This window comes from Sphaeroforma arctica, assembly GCF_001186125.1.
Source record: "Sphaeroforma arctica JP610 unplaced genomic scaffold supercont1.660, whole genome shotgun sequence".
In the NCBI taxonomy this organism is placed as follows: domain Eukaryota; class Ichthyosporea; order Ichthyophonida; genus Sphaeroforma; species Sphaeroforma arctica.
In genome coordinates, this window is record NW_014039898.1 from 39,978 (window position 1) to 52,222 (window position 12,245).

Sequence of the window (12,245 nt, forward strand, 5' to 3'; positions counted from 1 at the left end):
TATATCGTCATTTGGTGGTAGCCTTGCTTCAAATCGATAGTCGAAAATATTTTCGTACCTTCCGTTCTTCTCAGCAATTCATTAATTCTTGGTAAATGGAAATTATGTGTGGGTATAAGAGTTTTTAGAGGACTCATATCCAAACACATGCGAACCTTCTTTAACGTGTCATCAGAGTTGAACTGGTCTACAGCCAAGTGTGTCAGGTTGACAGGAGTAGGTTCGTAGTTGACTGCGATTACTCCGTTTTCCAACCATGTCTTCTTATTCTCGTACCACCTGTTCATGACGCCACGTTACGTAATTGCGCGTTGGATATTTCAACTTCGAAAAGTCTAGTTTTATCAAATCTAAGCTCACATTCCGTTATTGAATTTAAACTGATCCCAGTCGGTGATCTTTATCTTGCTGTTCACAAAAATAAGATCCTTTAGCTTATCTGTATATTGGGGTATCATTTCCTTCACAGTCTTAGAAGGCTGGTATACAGGCTTCAGCAGAATATCGTCTGACTGATCTTTCTGTGGGTCAATGTTCGTTGGCAAACCGGCAATTGTTATACCTAACGATAACAGCTCTCCCATCCCCACTATTAAATCGTAATCTGGCGAATCAATGTGGTCCGTTGATCTGCAAGGGTAAACCTTAAATCTACGGCCATGTCACGGCATATAATCCCCTTTTCGTCAGCTAATTTTAACACAGTAGGTTAAATACAGAATCTTGATGATAAACATGAAATTTGTTAGCCCGGATCCAGTAACGCTTTTATTTCATGCCCATTAACTCGTACATCCAGAATGACACGCTCATCTTGCGGTGCATCCTTTTGCTTCAGTGCCAAGATCCGGTATGATTGTCACTTAACTTCTACCTTCGGTTGCACCTTACATATGTGTTTGTGGTAACCTCCAGTCCCTTCGCAGTCTGCACACTTCGCGATAAAATGTTTACATTTTTCTGCGTGCCTGCCATTCCAGCGTCCATTCGGCTCATGTTGGGTCATGCGCCAGCTGCAATCTGTCTCAGCACAGTCCTTGGTCTCCCTATATTTTGGTTTAGGAGGATCGGCTGCCTGATTAGATCTATTGGCATGGGTCCCGCGAGTGTTGACATTGTTCTTAAGACCATCAGTACCTTGCTTGGCCTAATGGCCTCCTCTGTCACCAACTTTGTTCCCCTTGTTATTTCAGTCTCGACCGGTACCTGATCCTCCATTCGTGTTGGGTACCGTCTTCTTAATAGACGATGTGAATTTCACCACAGAACTCGGACGGTTCGAAAACGTCTGGTCTGCTCTCGAATAATTTCAGTCCTTGTCAAGTCGGCGAGTTTTATGATGCCGTCAGTTGGCCCTTCAGTTGAAATCTCGCGTACTTTGTCCGGGAAAGATTGGTGTATATCTGCGTACAATACATTCTTGGTCTTTTCTATGCAGAGCCGACCAGAAAATAGTTTTTACCCACAGCACACACATACTCAGCTTGTCTCGCGACATTTCTTGTGGCTGAGCACGTGTTATATGAGTGTCCAGTTCCAAAAGGTAATGTGACACTGGTGTTCCTTCGTCCGGTGGTACCATTATTGATACCAATAATTCCGGTCTAGGATTGGTTGAGAACAGATGGACTATCATCTCGCTTTGCTCCTTCATGTATTTAGCTTTGTTATAGTAGCTCTAGCCTTCCCCAACTTATTATACTTATAAGATGACGGCTTAAAACTCTGTTGCGCAGCCTCGAACCATAAGTTCTTACGTAAATTTGCAGTGAGCATAGTTTGACCAAATTCTTTCAAAGATCGCGACAATAAAGCTAAATCACTCGTATCGATAGGGTCCTTACGGACTTTTCGATCCGAACGATACGTAAGGGGTAACTTACCTATGTCCTTGACGAACTTCTTACTGTCCACTGACTTCTCGGCGTGTATAATGCGTAGCTCCGTATCAATCTTATATTGAAAGTGCCTCGCCATTGTTATTCTCAAACTGGCTTGCTCTAACTTTCCTTGATCCATTGCTAGCATCACATCCTCTTTTGCATTGAGCATTCGAGCAGTGAAATCACAATTTTCTTGTCACTCTCTGAAATCTCATCAAATGGCGTGTCCATCTCCTTCAGTCCATGTAGTCACTGAATGTCTCCATCGTCACCGTCATCCTTTCGTGCCTTCTTGCGAGTCGTCATCGTCTTCTGCGTCTTCGACTGCTTGGCTGATGGCGGCAAGTTATCTGGTCAGTCTGGTTTTTCAAATTCCGGCGATGACTGATCCTCGTCTCCGCTAGAACTCTTAGACTTCTTTTCCAGCGTAAATTTTCGTTTGCCGATCTTCTTCCGGTCTTTGTATTCCTGGAATTCAGCCGCCGACTTTCGCAATTCGCGCAGGGAATCATCTGTGTCTCGGCCATCTGAATCTTCTCGTCCAGAGTCTGCCCCCTGTTCTGATTCAGATTCTGAAGCCCCTTTACCTTGTGGTATTAGGTCTCCCGGTCCTGATTCTGTCTGCTTTTGCTTCGGCATCTCCTTGGATTTCTTAGATTTCTTGGGCTTGGTCTTGCCCTTTGTAACGTCATCAAAATAATCCGCAGGCAAAGCGTGTGCCATCATATTTGTCACAGCTTCGTCCGCTTACGGGTCAGGCGTCAAAGAGTGTTCCAAAGGCGTAACCTTCGGCTGGTTCTATTATGCCATCGCTTTTTCTTTACCCTTCGTCATATACTTCCGATAGCGTCTAAACTTAAAAACATGTAAATGTCAGACTAACCAGGCTGACTATCGGTTTCAATGAATTAACGTAAAAGAAAAGTAAGATTTTAAAGTAAATTGCACAATGTAATTTTAAGTTTAGCTTCAGCCCTTGGTAATGAGCTAAAGATTAGGGGATGTAAGACTGAGACTATTGTCTTTATGGCTCCGCTCTAATCACTCAATACTTCTGTCTAAAAAAAAATTGGTGTCAGTAAATAAAATCATATCTCATTTCATTGGATGTATGATATTTCATTCTATATCATTCTATGCCTCGAAACTACGTTCCAATCGCAATTACCAATAAAACAACTCTAAGTCCAACTCAAGAAAAATATAAATAAAATCAAAAACTCCATGCTGGTACAGTTAAATGTCAGTACCTATACCCCATCACATGGTACCTAGCTCTCCATCCCATTGAAGGCATAGACGGGCACATCTAGTTGGCCGGCTAGGGGGGGATCTTATTCATGCTGAGAGTATTTGGTAATACAACATGTGTCATCAAGTGTCAGTATCACGTGAGACTCGCCCAGTGTTGTATCCCAATATTCTGATGGAAATTATACATGTAGAAAAACCATCATATCAATATCGACAGAGTCTCATTTCTCTGTCGTATACAATTATCAACAGAGTCTCATTTCTCTGTCGTATACAATTATAGTTCCAAATATACAAATTAGATTATTTGTCAATTATCTACAATTGCGTTTCAACGTATACCAGTTTTCATAACCGTAATAACGTTTGAACGATAATACGTTTATAATACTATAGGAACCCGCTGATTTTACACATATTTATCTGCCCAGTTATTGCCGATGTCACAAACCAGTCGCTGCATGGCAATTTCAGATGAGCCGATTCCTTGTTTGTACCAAGCGACACACTTGGCTGCAGCTTTAGTTCCTAATCGCATAATGTCTCTTCTCCCACGTTGTCGTTTCTTGCAATAGCTGGGCTTAAGTATAAGATGGAAGGCAGCATCTATCTGCCCGACGTTAGAAAAACTTGGTAAAGGTGCTTGAGTATCGTTATGCGCAGCTGCTGAAACGACATTCAAACCGTTACAGAAGCTGATCACGGCTTCTACTATCACATTCCCTTGTGCAGAGCCTGTATCGTTTTTGAAGAAGTGCTTTGTTCCTGTGCGTCTAGTCTTCGTCGCATTATCTGGGTTGATGAATTCACTGATGAACGGTTGCAACTCTTTGTCATCTGCATATACACCATCGTACGGCTCAACCACAGGTAGGATATCCGTTTGGGTATAGACAATCAAGCCAGTGTGAGTGATTATAATATCGTGAAACTCTGTTGCGCCGTGTCTAATTGCTTTCTTGATCCATGTTAACTTCTGTTTCGTCGGATATGTTCGGCCTACCACAGCAACTGCCGTGTTCAAGATCGTTCTCGTTCGCCTTTTTCGTTCGTGATCCCAGCACACCAATGCTTCAAATATATCATTCGGACAAGTGATGTCGTGTATGGATATTATCCAGTTGTTGATAAATTATTGTACGTACGAAAAGTGAGCGTCCAGTACGGATTTACTTGAAGAAATCAAAAGTTAGTATTGGTTAACTGATGACGTTTCGTGTCATATTATGTAGCAAGAATTAGTAATAAGTACACATACATTGAGAAACTACAGGTCTCAGGCCAGATTTTACAGCAAGAAACCATCTTTGATTTATGGAAGTCATCAGAGTTAGCTCACTCCCGAGAGCTAATCAAGTTGCACAAATTACTCTCAAGAGTTGAGTTATTACTTAACCGACTTCCGAGAGCAGATTTAGTTTCTCAACCGATTCCCGAGAGTGGATTAAGCCTATCAACCACAACATATTAATAATAGCTGCGGTTCTATGTGAGTCACAACCTATGCGGAATGGCATCATGTGATCAGCGTGAGTTTTAGTTGCAGAGAAGTTGAAAATGAAAAGCATCGAAGTGTTAAAGTGTTCCGCATAAGGTTTCTCATACTGACCATATGAGTTTTTACCCTGGCCAGCCCAAGTGGCTGAACACTAGCACAAACATCTTAGGTATAAAACCAAAGGTGAGGTCAGAAATAAATATATACATTTGCACTTTATTTAAAGTCTACTGCATTGTACTCTGACATACATACCCACCTGGGCTTCGATAAAGTTCCATCGTTTGATCTGCAAGTCAATGCCCATAGTCTTGAGTTTCCGATTGATCCGCACACATTCTATAAAATTGTCTGGCGATGAAAATGATCCAGCGTTGTCACTTTGTAGGATGATCGCTTTTTTACTTGGAAACTGCTTCTTTATACGTAGGAATAATAATAAATTATTTCAAAAAAAGAAAAGTTACAATGTATGTATATTACAATGAACATATGGTATGGATCTCATAGCCGTTGCAGTGGTTCGGGAAAGATCAATGGGAAAAAAGTGGTCAGTAAATTCCCGTTTGAAGCTTGGGCCAATTGAGTCGACGATAGAGGATATGCGCTGAGTCAATTCGGGCCGGTGCTGACAAAACACTGATACCATCGAATGTGCCATGTATTCGCTTGTTGACCTACTAGGTAGCGTACCACCTCTGTGATACGGATCGGGTCTGCGCCGTGTTATGCCGTGTGCTGGCTGGCCTGGATCGGAAGTATCATAGGCGGGACAGGACCAACAAGCGCGATGATTGGGTTGAACTGACATTTGGAAGTAGTACTTCAACGGCGTGATTGGCCGGGGTATGGGGAACATCTGTTGATGTGTCAGAGACGGGTGAGGGTACGGTGGTGCTTCTACATGTTGGAGAAAATATCCAAGGTGTTCGTGGAGGGTCCAGATACCGTGGAAGTCGTGGCACTCCTGTAACTGCTGAAGGAGGTAAGGGCCTATGGGCGGCAGTTTCGGGCCTACCAGGATGCGTCGAATCAGTTGTTGGATGCAGGTAAAGTGGCTAGTGGTGAACTTGTGGCTACCGGGGCAGACAGGGCAGAGACAGCCGTCGGTGCGGTAGTCAAGCAATGTGAACATGTACGTATTCGTTGCAATCATAGCACAGAGCCGGATTGATGTAGGCTCGAGGCAGCGGTTGAAGCTGTCGTGTCTGGCTTTGTCTCGGTTTGAGGTTGGCGGTTTACCCATAACCAGTTGGTAGTAGTATTGACGCCGAACCTTTGCCGCGATCTCCTTGTTGGACCAGCGGTTTGTTGAGTTCTTCCTGATGTCGTCACGGCGTTGGAGGAGGGCTACATGGCCAGGTGTACGCCCGCACGTGGTTTTGTGTACAGTTTTCAGGTGAGCATAAATACTGTACGGGAAGCGCAGTGAAGGTTTGTCGTGGGCCCAGGCGGGTTGCGTCAGAGGGGTGAGTGGATTTGTGCTGGCCATTGAGTCGAGTTATATTCCCAGGCAACCTCTGAGGTAGTCCGCGAATGGTCGCGCGGGAAGCAGGCCACAAAAGTGGAGTAAGTTTAATTGATGTTTGGGAAACCGAGGGTATTTAGCGCCCGTGATGATGGCTGATGCTTGGATGCGTACTGAGTTAAAGCGCTCGAACAGGGAGTCCAACGCATCCTTCCATATAGGCGGAGCCCAGGCGATAATGTTCAGGCCATATGTAGCCGTGGAAAGGATGAATGCTTTGAACAGCACCAGTCGGTTGCGGGGGTGTCGCCAGCTGAAGCCATGGGAGCCATAAGCGCGGAAAAGGGCGATACCCAGAGACAATGCTGCAACCAGGGATTGCATATGTCTGGCGAGGTTTATCCCTGGTATTCCGTGAGAGAGTGGGAACCCTGGATATTTGGAGTGTTTCGGTTTGGCATGTGTGGGCGTCATCTTCAGGGGGAGAAAACGTCTGTTCCAAGGTGCGTCTGCAAGCGTCGGCGTGATAAGCTCACCATTTAAACGGAGGGTTGGCGCCGCGTGTCGCAAGTCGGTAGATCGCACTCGGGGTTTAATGACACTTTGTTCGAGGCCGTCATCTAAGAAGGGCTGGAGCGGAACCGATTGAGGGGCTTGGATTCGTGTGTCATCGACAAATAAATAAGATCGGAGGAGCTTGGGCCGAAATTGTGCTAACTTGACAGCTAAGGAATCCATGTAGATAGTAAAGAGCTGGGGCCCGACGATTGAGCCTTGTAGGATTCCATTCGTTCTATGGAATAGAGGCGAGAGCGTGCAGCGGTATGTCACTCGGGTAGGGACCCTCTCAAATAGCGCGCGGAGGCAGTTGATCCAGTTTTCGGGCATTCCAGCGTGGCGCAGGAGTACCCATAGTTGGGTATGACAGGAGTACCGTGATTTGAAGCCAGCTTGGGTAGCGTAGGTAGCAGTTTTCAAAGTTGCGTCTGACTATTTGCGTAAGCGTGATGGGGCGGAAGTCGGTGGGGGAGGTGATATCTGCATCGGCTATCTTTGGGTGCGCTGTCAGGAGGCTGCAGGGAAGGGCTGCAGGGAAGGTACCCGCCTTCAGTACCTCAGTGAATGCTTCGGCAAGGAGTATAAGCAGTGGGCTTGTGGCATCGGGGCGTCCAAATGTCCGGCGTTCGGTGGAGCGCTCCACTGCGGCCTTCAGGAGGAGGATGTGGATCCCGTCGGGATAACTTCCATTACATCGTCGGGGCATATGGTGGAAGTGACATCGGGAGAGGGTTCAGTATCCGGCGGAACCACGTACGGGTTTGTAGAGTTGAATAGGTCCTCAGAGTAGCCAGCGAGAGTGGCGCCTGTGTCACCGGTACCCGGTATGCAGGGTTGGCGCGGCGACCGTCGTTGGTACGCAATATCTTTGAACATTTGAGCATTGCTTTGGGCGGTCAGACGTGGGCGGAACGAGTGGTTTGGCAGCCGCTGAACCCAGGGTCTGTTTAAGTCATAGTAGAATCCTCCGAAGATTTGTGGGTTAGCGGCATAGCGCCAGATGCGGTCGAAGATCCGTAGCAGCCCTTCCGCTGGTCCGTACAAAGAGAGATACGACCGTAGTAGGTTCTGATGACCCCGGATTTCGGCTTGGAATAGTCGCGCGCGGGATTTGTTGCGTAGGTGAACAGTCGATGGCGATATCGGTTATATCCATGGGAGGGGAGACGTTGGTCCGGAGGCGGCGGCATTGCTGGCATTTGTTGGGGCCGATGGATTTGATTCGTAGAAATTATCTGGAGATCGAGTCCAAAGGTGTGGTCACCACAGATACCGTAGTCCGTCAGCTTATAAGTTTGGAGGGAGGCGGGGGTGGTAGGTCGATGATACGCATGTTCAGTACCAGTTGAGCCGCCAGCATAAAGGTAGTCCAAGTGCCACTTATTATGCAGAGTAGTCTCAATCGTTTTCATACGTAGTCCGTGATTTGTAGATGCGTGGCCATACTTCCGGGCTTTTAAGATGAAATCTCCCCACACGACATCTGGTTGGAAACCGCCAATCTCGGGGGGATTCATGTATCGCCTGACGTCTTCTTCAGTAAGCGATTTGAGTGGAAAGTAGAACACGGCCATATGAACGCCAAAGCACACAAAGAACACTGCGTACGGTGAAGAGTGTACAAGTTGAAAATTCGATGGGTGGTCTTTGGAAACGATGCCAATACCACAGTGTGAAGGGTGTAAGGTCTTATGCCGTGTAGTGTGATGTAGAATATGGTAGTGTGTGTTCGAGCGTACATGATTAAGAAATGTGGCGTTATGCCAGAATTCAACCACACACATAACATCAACCTGACTTAAAATCGATACAACGTTCAAACACTTGTCTGTATGTACTGCGTTGTCCATGTTGAGTCCTTGTGGGTTGAAGAGCGTCATCCTCATTGGTCCTAACATTGTTCATCCTCGGTCAATACTACTGGGCTCTCTTCTTTAACGATGTCAGCCATTTCTATATCGTTGCCTGTCGACGAAGAGTCTGTCGTGGAAGGTTGAGGCAGCGTATTGGTAACCATCGTGTCGGATGGTTGTGTCGGGAAGACCGTTGGTATATGAAGTCGTCCGGGTTCCGCACGCGCTGGTTCTTTAGCGTTTGCTGGGATTCGCGGGTTAGGTGAGAATAGTTTTGCATCATGTTTTGCTTGGCAAGCCTTCTGGACACGGTCCGTGGTAGATCGGAGGATGTCTGCGTTAGTAGAGTTTGCAAGGGGGCTCAGTAGTGCATCCATGCTGCGGGCAAGAATTTTTGGCGCTCGTTCATGTGTGCAGCGGGCCTCCCACTTGGTGCGGAGATAGTGGATTAAGACTGCTTTCATAGCGTCGGGATGTTGTTGGGAGTGGGGGTCGATATTTTCCACGTAAGTGCTGCATGTCGTTTCACCTGGGCGACAGACAAAGGCGGACGAAACTGATGGAGCTTCCGCGATTTTTCAAATACTGAATGGGATGGGGGCTTGCCGTTAGGGAAAATTGCTCGGAAGAAGAGCCATACCAGAGTTATGTCATCCATTTCATAAAGAGTTTTGTCCGGCATCGGGCGGACCACCACTTTCGTCAAAAGGTGTTCGGGTACTGGCGGCTGCGGTAGGGACTGAGAAACTGGTGGGGTCGGGTGTTTTTAGGGCTCGGGTTTTCAGGTTTGTCCACTTTTGAGCGGTAGCTGGGAGGCTCACTGCTGCTATTGGGCGCCTGTGACCGTGGTCGTTTTGCTGGCCGAGCAGACGGGCTTGTGGAGCCAAATCGGAAAGTGTCGGGTGTGTCTTCATCTATTGGTGCACGGGTTTGGGATTTAAGGTCCTGGAGTTCGGATTCGAGGTTGTTTACTTTTGCACAGAGGTTAGTGAGCATTTGGTGCATGGTTGATTTCCATTGGTCATCAGTCAAAGGCTTCTTGAAGATGTGTTCATCATTGTTCGGGGTTGGTAGAGGCGGTCCCAAAATTTGATTGAGATTGGCCTGTAGTGTATTGACCTGGGCAGAGACGTCTATGATAGATTTTGTAAGTCCAATTTCCATTGGTCATTGGGCAAGGAGTCCTTGAGGATGAACGCCTCAGTTGAGGATTCGGCCTGGCCGACATTTTTCACGGCTGTGGGACTGTGGGACCCCAGGCTCCCTACTAGATTTTTTGTTTTTTTTGTTTGAAAATACAAATTTCAAGTCTGGTATTTATGCGAATTTTGGTGGGGTCCGTGGGATTTTAGAAAAAACCCTCTACACTGGTAACCTGCTGGTCACCGAGATTTACGTTTCGGAGACGAGAATTTGAATCAAAGGTCCGTCGTGAAAAAATATATTTGGGGGAGTGAAAAATAAATATCGGGAAGTACCACACCCTCGAGAGCCGTCTGAACACTTTCGGCGTTCTGGTTATGATCTGTATTGATCATTTCTTAGTACCTACATTTTATAAAAAGAAAGAAATATATAATTTTGGTGCAGTGCACGTGATATTTTGAAATATAACCAACAAATGGATACATACTCTGTTTTTATGGGACCTCCCACCTCGTCCCTATATGAAATTGCCGCGCCGAGAAGACTATGTCCCTTCTTCCCGAAATACTTTGTCATATCTTCGTAATGCCATTGACTTAAGATTTTCTGTTTGTGGTCTATAATAATGTGTAGTGTCTCCGTGTCAAGAGTCTCTTTAACTTTCTCAATGTGGTGATCCTGCCAGCTTCCCCTCGCGGTGTGGTTTTGGAAACGAAGGATTTCGCTCGATATGATCGTTAGAACCGGCAGTATTGATGCAAGGTCCACGAATGATAGTTCCTTCCCGCAGTCAGTTGTAATTGGCTCTATACCTTCTGGAGGTGATACGAAAGATTGGAAGTCTAGACTACGTCCAGATCTGGCATGTCTGTACTTACTGGATCGGTAGTAGCTGCCTCATGCTGCGTCCTGATGCGATCTACCACAATCTCCGCAGCCCTTGTAGTAAGACTTCCACGGATATGTTTCCCGATACGTGGTATCAATGATAGCATTTGTAAACACCTTCTACACTTAAATTTATGCGTTTTAGTGCACTTGTCACCACCCATGGCTCGTTCAAGGCAGTGGAATAAGTCCCCATCGCATTTGGTATGGTCGTGTGTACAATGTTTTGCATAATCCCGCTTTATGAAGGTCTGCAACACCTTTACCTCCTTTTCAAATAGTCCTCATTATTTACAAAATAGCAACAAGAAGTCTGTGTTATTCATAAATGTGGTGAAATAGTGCGATAGTCCCACATGTTGTTTTGCCTCCTTTGTGACCATGTCCAACATGACATAAAAGGAACTCTTGCCTATCTGTTTGTACGCATTAGTTGATGTAGGCGTAGTGAGAGTGAGGGTTTGGTTGGCTGTGGTGGACAGATGTGCACGAGGTGTGTGCTCGCCGAAATACTTATCATATGCTCTTCACATAACGTCCTTACTATATTTACGTAACATGTAAGGTATGTCTTTCAGACGAGCGTCCAGATAGCGTGGGTTTCGTAATTGTCCTGCTATAAATCCAGTAATCATGTCTGATGTGGTATGTATCCAATTCAATGTGTATAGAAAACTCACAGACTCCTTCTAATTGTAACGAATAGGGGGTGAGATTGATTGTGTCAGAGCTCCAGATAAATAGTACAATATCCAAGCGCATAGTTAGAAATCTTTATAAATAGAAATAACTTCTTACCCTGGCTTTATATGTTCCTCGCTCAGACAAATTCTCCCCTCGAAGAGATCTTCCGTATCATTCTCCAAATTTCGAGCTCGGTGTTGACACTTTATTTTCTGGTTGATCTCCTGATTCTGTTGCTCGCGGCGTAGTGCGCGACGGGCTCGACTCAAAGCGGGCTGTCGCATCTGAAAGTGTGTCTTTCACTTTGTTCGTGATATCAAGTTTGGTTTGAGCTCCATCATTCAAAAACTCATAAAGAGTGCATACTCGACATATAGAACTACATCCAGTGCGAACAGCTAAATCCGCAACCGTGTTTATATGCCTCATATCTTACTCTTTCTCGGATTGATTCAGAACGAGCCTATACAATAGATCACTCGCTTGTGTATCTTTGAACGATATAATTTTCACCACTTGCTCACTAGCCCGCGTATGTTACTAATCAACGAGTCTCTTTTGGGCGTTTTTGTCTCCATTGCTGCATATGAAACCTGATAGACGAAAGGACGTACTGTGTCACCAAGAAATTCGTACAATTTATCTATCTTAGCATTACAGATGCCATCATCATCTTTTGCTTTGTCTCGTTCTGCTGCGGCCAGAATATCGACGTCACTAAAATGAATCAGTTCCTGTTCACGTAGCGAGCGTCGGACCGGTCCTTGATTCTGAGCGCACTAACCTCTTCTTCGTTTGTTATTCTTTTGACCTTTCTGGTTTGTTGTTTGACAACAGCATTGACTATCTAAACACAAGTATGTTTCGTCGTTAACGCTCGGCGTTTCGCATCCAAGACATCGTTTACACTCATCACACTGGCCCCGATCGTGACGGTGGGTTGCAACAGGACATGGCCAATATGGATCATCCTGCTGTTGTAGTAAACACATCAAAATACGATACTAAACCTA

At 45.7% G+C, this 12,245-nt stretch overlaps 1 protein-coding gene across 1 annotated transcript; it reads right to left on the bottom strand.

The window, feature by feature from the left end:
- Positions 1–2,237: 2,237 nt before the first annotated feature.
- On the bottom strand, positions 2,238–2,606 carry SARC_07889 (hypothetical protein; the record flags this gene model as incomplete). Its single annotated transcript, XM_014298156.1, has 1 exon — positions 2,238–2,606. One exon carries the CDS (start codon positions 2,604–2,606, stop codon positions 2,238–2,240), a length of 369 nt encoding a protein of 122 aa, XP_014153631.1.
- Positions 2,607–12,245: the final 9,639 nt, after the last annotated feature.